The 14,680-nt window shown below is 40.8% G+C and overlaps 1 protein-coding gene across 1 annotated transcript in view; it reads right to left on the bottom strand.

Annotated features, from left to right (window-relative positions):
• Positions 1-14,680, bottom strand: part of NPAS3 (neuronal PAS domain protein 3) — an 836,061-nt gene that overhangs the window by 410,328 nt on the left and 411,053 nt on the right. The window contains exon 5 of the mRNA XM_045016654.1: positions 5,799-5,881. Within this exon, the coding sequence (XP_044872589.1) occupies positions 5,799-5,881 (83 nt within the window). The remainder of the gene's footprint in view (positions 1-5,798; positions 5,882-14,680) is intronic.

Consider the following 14,680-nt stretch of genomic DNA (forward strand, 5'->3'; position numbering starts at 1 on the left):
TAGATACTTAGGAGCCTCAATCCCATTGTCTTTCAATGAATCTCAACCTCCTAGGTGCCTAAGTCACTTCTGCAAATGGGACTTAGCTGCTTTTGAAAATGTTATCGTATGTGACTCGAATAAGCAAATACACAGTATGAATAACAAAAAGTCAACACTCACTGTAATTAAATGGCAAAAAGTTTACAATCAACCCCCGGTCAAAAAACATTTTGTCCAAACTATTTGGTGAATATTTATTAATAGCAACTACATCCAAATGTATCAGGAATAGTTTTTGAGCGATTTTCAAATAGCAAGGAATATTAAATTCGCACAGGACATTATTCAAATTGAATAACTGGCCAACTCTAAAGATCAGTAACCCAGAGTGTCACAAACACTACATGAATACTGTTACATACTACAATTACTGTATTGCATTTATTACAAAGACTAATGTTTATATTCTCTTTACAAATATAAAAAACATTAAGGGGCATTTTTCAAAATTGAAAAGATTTTTCTGGATTGTAAGTATGTTTTTTTAAGCAGGTATTAAAATATTTGATTACAAGTGTACCCCTACATTTGGCAACAAACAGAATACATTTAAGAGTCAAGAAAGTACATTTTATTAGACCCACACAGATTTGTTTGTATTACATTCTCACATACTAGCTGGCAAATGGGTTTTCTGGGCACTGTATTTGTGAATCAAGAACAAAACACATATGGCTCTTAGATTCTCCATGAAAATATGTAATTTAATGCAAGTTGTGTAAAATGTTAGCAGTAGTGCAGCAGACTTCTTATACCCAAGGGTGGATTTATTTATTTATTTATTTATTGAGTTTTTAAATGCAGAAAAGCTGAAGAAAACTCAATGGCCCCAATCCCATGTGAGATCCTATAGAATGGAGCAAAAGAAGAGTAAACCTCCACTAAGAATTACTTGTGGAAACTTCTTGTCTACCATTCCACCAAAGGATTGGAGTTTCCCTACCATGCACACAAACACGCCAGATCCCCATCCAATCCACAGGAGACCAGGGACTATGACATAAAGATTCCGCAGCATCACAAGTCCCAACTAGCTCTGATTTAGGTAATAAGCAGAGATATACCAATCTCCTAGAACTGGAAGGGACCTTGAAAGGTCATCAAGTCCAGCCCCCTGCCTTCACTAGCAGGACCAATTTTTGCCCCAGATCCCTAAGTAGCCCCCTCAAAGATTGAACTCACAATCCTGGGTTTAGCAGGCCAATGCTCAAACCACTGAGCTATCCCTCCCAATTTGGTTGTTGACAGTGTGTCTCCTTCTAAGCCATGCAGCCAAGGAGTCACTGAACCAGAAACATCATGAAGATGACCCTTAGAGGAAGGAAAGAGGAATTCCCAGCTCTGGTAGTGAGGCACAATCTAAAGTGGATTTCTGTTTTTCTGATTTTTTCAAGAGTGGTATGAGGACAATGTAAAAATCCCCCAAGACCACCTTCTGTAAGGAAAGGAGAGAATGCTGTTGAGAAAGTAGCTGAGCCCTTTTTCAGCACAGGATGGAGAAATCAGTACAATCTCACTCCACCTGCAAATCAAGGGGGCATGATCGGGCTCACTGTTATAGTTGGTTCTGGGGATTTTGAGCTTTTTCACTCCTTGTTCATTGGCTCAAATCCATCTAAGGCCTGTAATGTCCCAAAAGTTGGCTAAGTGGTTTTTATTGACCTACAGGAACTGAGCTGGTGTTCTCAATCCACTTCCTTGTGAACAACTCCACATGACATAAAGCACCATCATAACTGGCACCATGATAAAGTCCACAAATAAAATGAAGATTTAGTGGACATGGAAACTTGAATAGTTTTCTGAGTGAAAGGGATGGTGCATAAAAAATTGAGTAGAAGTACACTAGTAGGGCAGTTTGTATAATCTAACACAACCACTGCCTGTGCAATTGTGTATGGTAATTTAATGCACCATTAAAAAACTACAGTTGCTGACCAATCAGTCAGGCACTTTCACAGCACTGACTTCAATTTTTAAAAAAGTTACTGCTCTTATATACAGGAGTACACAGTCAGTAAGAATCACTGCAATTTAGATACAAGGTTGCTGTTATTATTGTTAATGGAATATTTCTTTCCAAATCTTATATTTAAAGCTTACTGCATAGTGTCTAATACTAAATATATCTACTTTGATAGGAGCTTGGCATAAAAAAACAATAAAACAAAACACATATTTAAGAACTTATCTAAATTTTTACTAAAAATACTGTAAACTTTACTTTCAATTGTTTTACAGTTCAAATCCTAAGGTGTGTTCTTTTTTGTTCAAGAAATTTTAAAAGCAACTAATTTAAATATGCAAAATTATCTTGAGTTGTTCATACGTGAACTTAAAAGCCGTGCAACACAGGAAAATTAAGTAATTATGCCTCCAAGTTATTTACTGCAATTAAGCTCATTTATCATATGCAAATTAGTGCAAACTGGTCTCATTAGTTACTAAATTACTCAATATGAGCTGAACAATGTAGCACTCCAGTTTGTAATGAAAAATCCCTGTAGAGGCAAGCAGTATCAATTAAGCTAATTTGCATATGCAAATATGTTCACTAACTTTCCCTTTTCTCTATATTTAGTTCTACATTTCCTGATCATTCTTGATTATATAAAGAATATGGGGTCACTGACCCCTTTTCTTAATCCTCAATAGTTAAGAAGTTAAAGAAAGTATCAAGAGATGTAAACTGACCATATTCATCTTAACTTTTAAGTCTTGCTTGAACTAAAGTTTGCCAGTAAGAGATAACAGAAATCAACGTTTTTTCATTGAACTTATACTGAAGCAAAAAATACACCACAGAGGTAAAATTAAAGATATTTTTCATTGCAGCCTAACCTCATTATAAAACTACTCTCATGCATAAGATGAATGTGGAGTATAATGAAGTCTTGCTAATAATTAATGGGCAACTCTAATTATCTGGTTTCTCTTCTATTCAAGGCATTCCCACTATTTCTCCATCCAGGTGTTTTAATTGGATAATGTCTGAAAGCTTCTTTTCTGATTGTGGGACTACTGCTATAATAATATTTGGGGTATTTCCTTTTTTTTCCATGAGCACATTGTGCGTAGTTTCTTTTGGCCATAAACCTACCGTGGGAATCATCTCTTCAGTATGATATACTGCAATTGGCTGTGGCTTGGAAATTTTTGACACGATTGACTGAGAGTACTTGCTTGTAGAATCAAGATTTAAAATGTCACAAGATGTTGCTCCATTTCTATTTTTATAACATCACTATAAACAAACTATGTCCACTTTTTAAATATATACTACATTGTGGTTCTCGTGTGTCTGTCAATAAATTTTGAAATAACAAAAGTATTAGAAAAAGTCTCTTTAATTTCTGAATTTGCCTTTAGCCAGGACTTTAAAATATTAATTATGAAGGGCACTGAACAGATTACCTATTAATCCAGCTTCCTTAGATCACAGATTCTGAAAAATATGGGTACTCCTGCAATACAGTACTCTTTGCAGGTTGGCACGTATTTCTCTGTTCCTCTCTCTCTCTCTCTCTCTCTCTCTCTCAAATAACAGTTACCACAGTATTGTTTTGAATGTCATTTCTAGACGTAGCACCCACCAAAGCAATATTTGTTAGAGCAGCATTCCATTGGAGGAGACTCTAGTTGGATCTGTGACATCTTACTAGTATTCTGACCTTCTGGAGTGCTTCTACCAATGACATCACAAGGTGCTTCTACCAATGACATCACAAGGTGATAGTCTGAGATTCCTGCAGCTACTGTATTTCAATTCTTTCCCTATACTCTCTTACTGAGTGTTGTTTTATACGTTTTAGCCTGCTAAAGCGAGACAAGATTTTTAACATATTATGACTAACTTACATCCATTATAAGTTCACTGCGCTCTTTATCCATCATCCACAATCTATTCTCTTTTAAATGTCACCCTAGAACTTTCTTTTATCAATTCTGCTGAAGATTAATGGAAGCAATTTGGAGAGACCAACACCCTCTTTGAAAAGGCCACACCTCAACAGCTATTCAATATGGAATTTATGGTGACTCAGACTGAAAACCATCAACTCCACACACTATAGTGATTTTTTGCTATCTGTCTGATAGCTCTTACATCTTCTATGTATTAGTTGGGGGGAAAACCCAAAATAAAAAGGAAATCTGCTATAAGAAGATAAAAAAATGATGAAAGCTTCTTAGCCATTCCATGAATGAAAAATTTACATTCCAAATAGCTAATAAGGTTGTAGTGTGATAGACCTTAAATAACTGAATGAATTGTATGCATATTATAAGGTTATGATAGACATCTGGACTAAAACTGGATACAAATCAATTTCAATGAGGTTTTATCTGGGTATTACTAGTAATACACATTGTAAAAAGCGTACCTTTACATATACAGTATGTATTTATATATTCATAGCAGCATGCTGACAAATTACACAAACTCAAACATCACAAAACTGCTGCATATTTATTCTAATTTTGTATTGTTTTGTTACATCTGTGAGACAGCACAACCACATTTGTGTCTATTATGCAAAACTCAGTGGTGCACATTTACCATCTTTGGTACAGTAACCATAACATAAGTATTTGCTTACAGCACTAAAACCTTGAACCTAGACCTCTGCCAAGGATAAACAAATAATTAAATCACTTCATTCATAATTTTTGCACTTAAGGGAAATTCATTCCAGTGGTAAATTTTACATTTTGCTAGAATTATCTTTGTTACCATTTTACATTTAGCTAACTGCAAAAAGGTATGAAAACATGGAGATTATCCATAGCTCCTTTGAAAGCTACAGCTGTAGTAGTACAGAGAAATACCTCTCAATTGTTTCAGATGAGGTGGAATATTTCTCATTATAGTATTCTAACTTGCCTCTCTTGCATATCAAAAGACAATATTCCAGGCTGCATACTTGGATTGAGAAGCAGAAATTTCTGCTAAAGAACAGCAGTTATTTAGTGCTGCAGTTAGAAAAGACCACATGCACAGCAGGTTTCTTATTTCCATAAGGTTTTTTGTTTGTGTTTTTAGTCTACATTGACGAAACACTCCCCATTTTGTTGCTGTTGCCTTTGTTACCTGCTTCTACTCTATCTCTGACAACTAAAACCTAAAAAATGTTTTGTGGAATCACCAAACCCTGACAAAACAAAACACATAACATACATGAATGTCTCTATCAGGTCATTTCTGTTCAATCTAATCTTTTTCACATATACCTACTGTACGGTGTCATAAAATGCGTTGGGAAAAATCAAATTATTCTTATCTCATTTACTACTAAGACCTGGAAGACATGCTGTTATTTCTTCTCTATGAAGATTTTTATAATTTGCATTGTTAGAGTCATGACAATTGTGGGCAGGGGTAGGGAAATGGTGCTTGTAAACTAAAATGAGAAAAGAAAATCTAAATCTGAACAGGACACTTACAAAAATCAAATTATTTACACAAAATGGTGTTTTATACACACACAAACACACACAGTATATCTGTGAGCAACAGTTACTGCACAGTCCAATATAACTACATAATGTGATTCATCTAAATTATTACAGCACAAAGAGTACTTGCCCTCCCTATCTCATTAAATTTCTCTCACTCGTAGACTTTCTAAAAAGAAAAAATTGGAATCTGTAAAAAAAATCTCATAACTGTAAGCCCAGATAACAACATAATAATAATTGGCAGAAATATTGTTACTGTCTAGTTATCTTGATTATTTTGGTAAAGCCATTATTTTTACCTGTAAAATGTGACTTCCCAAATGTGATTCAAATACTTCAGTGGCAAGGGCACTGGGGCTTCTCCTGCGCTGGGCACCTATAACTGAATAAAAAACAATTATGTTCCAATGTCTCCACATTCAGTCATGCTGTATCCCTGATTACACCACTGGAAAGATACTATAGACATGGACTCTTGCATTTTTAAACACCATTAGTGTTAATTACAACTTTGCCTTGTACTATAGTAAGTAAAATCACTGTATAACTTTCAGTGACTTGAATTTTGTGGCACAATATTATTCTTTTCAAAGCTGTTAAAGTGCCCGAGAACTATGAAAATGAACATGCAGTACTTATGGTTCTCAGCCTGTGGCCCAATCAGCAAACAGCTGCAGGCCATATGACATCCTCAAGGCCATGCAGGTAGTATATATATATTGTGTGGATGTGGCCCACATAACACATAGAGAGCTGGTAAATAGATTGAGAGCCACCCAGCTATACAAGTATGGCCCAAGCCCCGATAGAAGTTTCTTTGTTCATATTGCTGAGACTATGGACCAGGTTTGGTAAATAAAATAAGAAATATTAAAGTAGAAGGTGCTAAATATAACGTGTGTGCACCCGAATGTGCAGACAAAAACCAAAAATTACTCCATAACTGTAAAGCTAGGAAAGATGTCTTCCTGAACATGCTACCTCCTTCCTTTGAAAGTGGACTGAAGTGCCTGAAAAAGTCACCATTTGCAAATAATTTCCTCTCCATGATATCTGAGGTATCAAAACTATTTCCTATTGTAAGTATAAACAAATATTGCAATATCTCAGATACCAAGGTAACTGCTGTGTCTTCAAACAGCAATCTCCATACTATTTGTTAAAACAAATAGCTTTAAAAATAGAAAGAGAGTAACTTGCAGTTATGTTTTCAAAGGCAATGATGACTAAAATAAGAGAAAAAATCAAGAAATCACACAGTAGAACTTTCACTAATCTCTACTTCATATGGTGTGCCAGGAACAACAAGACAGTAATAGATGCCTAAACACAGCCAAGCAAGGGAGAAAGTAACCTACTGTGGATATAGAGTTTTTTGTTTTAGGCCTAGATTGTGTCTAGCTCTGCTTGGGGGGAATGGGGGACAAGGGAGGTGGGAAGACGGGAGATGGTTTAAGGAGACTTCCCTCCCCCTTGCAGAGGGCAGACATATTCACATCTAAGACCCTGGTGGAACAGTGCCCCTGGAGAGCAAGAGGCAGTGTTGCATCTCTACACACCACAGTGCCTTGAAGACATAATCTAACTCAATGTATTTAGCCAAGGAAGTTCAGTGATAAAGTCTGTAATAGGTAACAACAAATATAGAGTTCTAGACCAACAGAGTAGTCCAAAGCTGTTACTGAACAGGCTAACTTGTTAGCAGGCTGATTATCAATTGTCCAATAAAAACTAATTTTAGAGCAACAATTTGTGGGAGTCTTCTGTGACATCAGCTGCCAAATCTGATATCTGCACACAAAGGTATAGGTCAAGTAATGACAGGGATGTTGACTTATAAGTGTAATGTCACTCCTTACTGATGCTTCATGTAATTTCCTTGCAGGAAATTCTAAACTATTTATACTGGACACACAAGTGACTTCGTTGTTAATAGATTCAGGCAACAGCCTATAGCAGTTACAAATGGTGACTGCTCCAGACCTAATATTTCCATGTCATCTTCATCTACTCTCTGAAAGGAAACCAAGAACATACATAAAAACAGCAGGGTTTTCCCAGATTCTTTCATTATATACTGAATTGAGACAATAGATTTTTATGTCACAATCAGTTATGCACTTTTACTCCATACAATAGCTGAAGAGATATGTCACATCAATATTATACTTGTACTTGACTTAGCTTCTTAATAATCAATTTACTTTTGGTTTTCACTCCACAAACTGACCCCCACTTCTCTGACCCTGAATAGTTTTGCTCATCAATGCTTTTGTCTCTCCTTTTCCTATAGCTACATGAATGCCTGTAATATGCAGGATTTTGATCAAGTATACGATTTAGGGACAAAATTCAAAGCATTGTAAATTCTTTAGGATTACTGCAGTCAATGAAGTGGTCTTCTTTCCCTACTCATGGCTCTTATTCTTTAACTCCTCCCCCAGTCCTCCACACACAGGCTCATATTTAGAGATGATCCCCTCCATCTAGTTTGCCCTACCCCCTGAAATGCCCTGAGCAGTTAGCGTGAATAGGACGTGCAGCCATGTTTATTAGGGAAACTTTAGCTTTAATTATAGCTAGAGTAAAATACACAGCATTGTAAAGGTTATCAGTGTTCTCATTATGATTACTATCGGTACGTACTGCACACAATACAGCCATTCATGTATGGTTTACCAGAAACCAAGTTGGAAAAAATCTACAGGTGTTCCTTAAGCATTGTTTCTTCTTTTTATATGATCATTGTTTTAAACAAACAAACAAAACTTAACTGGTTCTCTTTCTTTCAACTAGACTGTGATTTATTTTTCACACCAAGCCTAAAGACATCACCACTCAGATATTTTTTTCTGATTAATGTTCTATCTCTATACACCACTTCCTAAAATCCACTGGCATATTTTTAAATGTAGCTGATTTACTGATTATTGCTTCCAGTTCTACATTGTTAATTGCACATGATCGTTGTTCAGCGTGCGAATGACATAACTTGAATAAGGTCTATGGATATGATCAAACAGAAATCAGTAAATGATCTGCATGTGGTGTTTTAAAGCAATATCTGTGATGTAGAAGCCTTTTTACTAATAGCTCATCTGTCCTTTTGCACTTTAGACCCTTTCAGTTTCAAAGTTCAAATTATAATACTCCAATATAAGTGAGCTGATGTTAGAAAATGCAAACTGGACTGGATAACAATACCTTTAATACTTGTCAATCAAATCCACTAAAAATCTACACGTGTGTCTTGGTACATGGTATCCATGTACATAAATATCTTGTAAGAGTTTCATGCCATTCAGTTCTATGTCATTTTTATGGCACTGGAACGCCTCTTGATTTATGTGTTTTGCCCTTATGCAGGTGATGTGGGGCTATAATGACAGTTCCTAATTTTACAACCAACATAAATATGTTAAACAGGATACCATTATGGCCTCTGGTAGCCAAGCTCCAATGCTAGCATTATTGGTAACTGAATAGATCTTAAATATGTACTTCTTAACTTGCACTTTATTTTTTCTTTGTACCCTCACTATCATATTTGGCATTTTGAGGAACGAGACAATAATGTTTTGATAATTCCAGAACATAGAATACAATGCTATTTTCCTCACTGTTCTGCTTTCATTGCCTCAATATTTTACTTTTTCCAGCCTCAAGCAGTTGATTTCATGCTGTTCATCTGCATCACAAAAATAATATTTTAGTATACCAGGGTATATCAGATTGGAACATTTCAGAAACATGACAGGTTTCTTATGCAATTTGGCAGCCCCGTAACAGAGCAGACTCACATGTGCTGAATGGGTCATTTATTAAATCCAATATACAGCCTTATTCCCTTTATCTGATCGCCCAATTTAAAGACGCTATTTTTAAAAATCTACATTAGATATAGGATGTTCAAAGAGCAGAGCAAAAATAAAATAATGTATTATGGCTTATATTATAACCTACTACTATGCAGTCATGCAGGTGACTAAGCCATCCTCCACCCACCATGCACAATCATATAGGGCTTGCTAGGATAGGGAGTCTGGATGCAATCGGGTGAAGCAGACTCTGTGACACCACTATTTCCTATCGCAACAAAGCAGACAAGGAAGGACTGGGGTACAAACAGAGAAGCAAGAGACTAGATTATATTTCCACTCTTCCACCCTTCCAATGTTTCAATTGGCAGTGGCGACTAGGTGCCAAGCAAGGAGTATGCTCTATCTGGCAGCACAACTGATGTGGCATACTTCATTTGCCTGTCATGGAACACAAGGTCAGGGAGAAATGTGACTCAGAGAGGTGCCTCTCTGAATCACAATTCATTTTTGGAGATCTGCTTGTGCCAGTGCAGTTATATGACACCCCATGTTCTGGACTAGAAACATAGTATTCATCTAGCCCATTATGAATAACGTAACAGACAATTGCTTCAGTGAGGTGCAAATCTTACAATAAATAATCTATTTCTATAAACTAGCTACTTACCTATTTTGTGAATGAAATCTAACTGCATCCCCCCCAAGGTTCCCAATGGAAACACCACCATAGAAAGTTTATTTGTTTACCCATATTATCTCAAAGAATTTCCAAGAAACCTAGAGTCCAAAGGATCTAGGATTTCTAAAGCAGAAAAACTCAACTGATCATTGAGCTGAGGATCTGGCCCTATATTTTAAAACACTCATAACAGTACCTTATTTTTAATATTTCAAAAACTAGCTTGAGCTACAGAATCACAGTTTTTCGATTATTCAAAAGATTTCCAAATTGCATTGTGAAGATTCAAAATGTAAAGTGCTTTAGTGCATTCAGGAAATAGAAGCATTTTAACTTGGTTTAGTAAAGCTATTGAAATAATGAATGCTGTACCAACTAACTAGCACAGCAATAAAATACCTGAACAAAATACCTGGCACAAAGGACTATTTATAAAATGCATAATGCAATAAATCGGGGCGGGGCAGGGCGCAAAGGAACTTCACAGCCATCACACACAGTGCACACACAGTGGGGCAGAGGGTCAGTCCACTGCCTTTTCCCTTAGCTGAGCCATACAGGGTGCACTAAAAATAGGGTGACCATATTTCCCGATGCTGAATACGGGACACCTGGTAAAATTACTCATATTCAAGCAAATTCAATGGCAATCAATCAGAACTATGCAGTACAAATGTTCAAATTAACAATAAGTTGACTGAGCCCATGTTAAAAAGAAATATTGAGTAGTTGGATTCTTAGGGTTCACACAGGGAGAGGTGACACACACACTCTCATAAATCGTGTGTGTGTGTGTGTGTGTCCGACTGACCCGACCCTCCCTGCCAGGCACTCTCTGCCCTTCATGTCTGGCTAGGCCCCTGGGATGGACCCACCTCTCCTGATGCCTTGGGAAGATGCAGTGCCAGGTAACACATGGGGAGCACACAGGATCATGAGCCCCCTTTCCCCAGATTTGTGCCAGGGTTCACACCAGAATGTGGCCAGCAGCAGCCTTTTGGCACTGTGCGCGGGGGAAGGGACGGGAGCTGCTTCCAGACATGGGGGATGACTTGGCCCGTGTCTTTGCAGAGCTCATCTTCTCCTCTGCCCCCCACTCCCCTTTGGCTGGAAGCAGCTTGTCCCTTCCTACCCGCACAGCGTCAAAAGGCAGCTAACACCTCCAGGCTGCTGCTGACCACCGACATAACCCAGGCGCTGCTTGTACCCCGGCTACAGCGCAGGCAGGAAGGGGTTAAGCCCTAAGGATGCATTGTGCACCAGGGCCCAGGGACCCTGACTGCAGGGTCTTCAGCGAACCCAGCCAGAAAGGTGGATCAGCAGGAGAGGGTGCCTAGGGGACAAAGCAGCCCAGCGCTCCCTGGGGGCAGGACTGGGGGGCAAGTGAAGAGGGTGCCCGGGAGGCTGCTGTGGAGCCTGCAAGATCGGGGCAAGAACAGGCTGGAAATCGCTTTCCCCCCCCACCACTCCAGAGCTTAGGTGAGGGGTGGAGAGGCTTCTCCGTGCCAGCGCTGTGCAGAGCTTTGGCACACACAGGGCTTGGCTCTTCCTAGCCAGCGCCCCAGGCTGGAGAGTCTTGGGCTTTCCCGAGGTGCCAGCCCAGCCAGAGGCAGTGTGGGAAGGAAGGAGCCTGCCGGCCAGGCTGCTGAGCGAGCTGAGCCCTCCGACCAGGGGCTGGTTCTCCGCTCAGCGCTGACAGCAGGATGCACCTTGCCAGGGGGGTTATGGAGGAGCAGGACTGCGTGGTGGTGGTGAAGGAGCAAAGCAGGGAGAAGACAGTGAGAGGGGAAGCATGTAAAGGGTCGATGGGTGGGCAGCAGAGGTGAAAGATATCTGGCCTGGCGCCTGCCTGCACTCACCAACCACCGCAGCTCACAGCCAGTACCAGCCAGGCCCGGCACACAGCAGGGGCTATGCTGATGGACCAGCAGGGGGAGCAGCCGGCCCTATGTGCTGCATCTTCGTGCTGCCACCAGCCTTGCACACCCACCTCCATTGTCGGCCACTGGACCCCCCTACCTACGCATGGCTGGTGGGTGGGCGGCTGATGAACAGGAATCCGGCCAACAGCAGGACCCAGCAGTATTGATTGGGCGGGGGGGCGGGAGAGGGGAGACAGAAGATGTGGGACAATTTGCCTGTTTTTAAGAAAAAGTCAGGACAGCTGCAGGAGGGTTTAAATCCAGGACTGTTCCTTTAAAAACCGGATATCTGGTCATCCTAACTAAAAAGGGGACGATATATGTGACAGATATGAAACTGCTCTGTACTCAGTTGTGAATGCTGTATGTTGGTTTGGCTATGGGAATGTTATTTTATGAGCATATGAAACCAAAGGTTTGTCTACACTAGGGGCTGGAGATGTGCTTCCCATCTATACAGGCATAATCACAGTACCTTTCATTGATGTACTGTGCTAAAAACAGTGGCATAGCCAGAGTAGCACAGGCAATGGCATGGGCTAGCCATGCAGAATACAAACTCTGCTGAACACCATGGATATGACTCAGCATGGGACTACACTGACATGCAAGAGGGAACTTTTAGATTGTGCCAGCAAAGGGCCACACAGACCTGTTTGTGCATGACACACTAGTACTGACTAAAGTTTACAGCCCTCTGGTACAGACTTACAGCCTTTAGTTAGCTTTCGTCATAAGGAAAAAAAAACATTGGCTGTAGACAGCCCTGACTGTTCATACTCAAGCAGACAATATAGGCATTAATGCCTTTGAAGTTTGCCTCTAATAATGTGGACTCAGTAGTCCGACTGGACCCACAGAATGGGAGGAAAGATGCCAGTCTGAAATCTCATGGCCTTTCAGGCAGGAAGTCTAAAACAAAGTGCCTGGAAGCAGTGGCAGATTAACAAATTTGGCGCCCCTAGGCTCTCAAAAAATCCCCCCCCCAGCTCACCTCTGCTTCTCCGCGGTAAGCCTGGGAGGGACGGGGGAGAAGGGGAGTTGTGGCGCACTCGGGGGATGGCAGCGGTGGAGTGATGGTGAGCTGGGGCAGGGAGCGGTTCCCTGCCCTTTCCCCCCCACAAGCGTCACTCCCCGCGCCCACCGGCCCCAGCTCACCTTTGCTCCGCCTCCTCCAATCGCGCCGCCACTCGCTTCTCTTTGCGCGGCAAGCCTGGGAGGGAGGTGGAAGAAGGGAAGCGCGGCGCGCATGGGGGAGGAGGCGGGTTGGGGAGGGGTCGCGAGCAAATTTGCTGCCCCTGCAAATTTGTCGGCCTAGGCGATAATACGCCGCTGCTTGGAAGTAGTTACAGCTGGACCTCTAAGGAGATATGAACACTGACAGAGAGTCAGTCTGAGAGCCAGTGGCTGTAGGAGTGCAGTCTCCTTCGCTTGCTGTGCATTCTGCTTTGCCCTGTCTGGGATAAAGTGAGGCCTACCTACACTCGCAAGGAAAGGCTAAGGTTTAGATAGGATAATATGGGTACAGGCCTTTTGTTATGTTTCCCTTTCCCTCTCTGTTTCCTATCTTCCTAAGGACAAATAAATAATATTTTGTTTCGATGATGCTTTTCATTGTCACTGCATTTTCATACTGGTCACAAGTCCTGGAGGGAAGTCCAGCTGGACCCGCTGAAGACATGCTTGGTGAACAAGAGTGCTGTGACCTGGGGACCCAGTCTAAAAATTGGGTGAAATCACAAGATTTCATCCTGAGAGCATGGCCGGCTTTATGAACGGCGGGGCCCAATTTGAATACCCGGCAGCGGTCCGGGGCTTCGGCGGCACTTCGGCAGTGGGGTGTCCGCTCTGGGTCTTCCGTGGCACCGAAGGACCCAGGCCCCTCTCCCCCACCAAAATGCCACCGAAGCCCCAGAGCGGACATCCCCCCACCCCCACCGCCGATGAAATGCCGCCGAAGACCCAGATTGGACCACCCCCCCTCCCTGCCGAAATGCCGCCAAAGACCCGGAGTGAAACCCCCACCACCGGGTGAGCAAAAAAAATAAATAAAAAAGATGCCTAAGGCGCGGGGCCCTCTTAGGCGTGGGCGCAGGGCCCTCTTAGGCATGGGGCCCGATTCTGGGGAATCAGTGGAATCGGCTTAAAGCCGGCCCTGCCTGAGAGAAGTACAGAAATGGGCTGTAACTTGGAAAGGGTACCCCTGGAGAGACCAAGTCAGGGTGAAAGATTCAGCTCACCCTGAACCATAGCAATTGGTGGTCCAGAGGGAAATCCAAGGTTTGTGTCTACCATAGCAGCCTGATAAACATCCACAAGACAGTGATCTTCCTGGGATGTAACATAATGGCAGATTATTTCATCTCGGTTTAGTAAAGCTATTGAAAACTTTAATGCTGTATCGTTACCAACTAGCCATCAAAGCAGTAAAACATCTGAACAAATTTGTCAAAAATGACTGTATATAAAATGCATAATGCATATAAGATAATATGATAATCAACTTAAAACACTAACAATGGCATTTAAAACATATTTTAATGTATATTTATTTGTCATTTTGTATGCATACTGATGTCCATCCTCCAGTCGTGTGCATCTTTGTAAAATATGCACACACTGTTACAGTACATAGCTGTTAAAGTAAACCAGCACTTTCAGCAGATTAACTGATCAGATGTCAAGAATGCACTTGTTAACTTGGTATGAAAGTATTATTTAAAATGGAAACTAAAGTATGTTGCTCTCCTATACTTCAT

The sequence above is a fragment of the Mauremys mutica genome, chromosome 4 (genome assembly GCF_020497125.1).
Source record: "Mauremys mutica isolate MM-2020 ecotype Southern chromosome 4, ASM2049712v1, whole genome shotgun sequence".
NCBI lineage: Eukaryota > Metazoa > Chordata > Testudines > Geoemydidae > Mauremys > Mauremys mutica.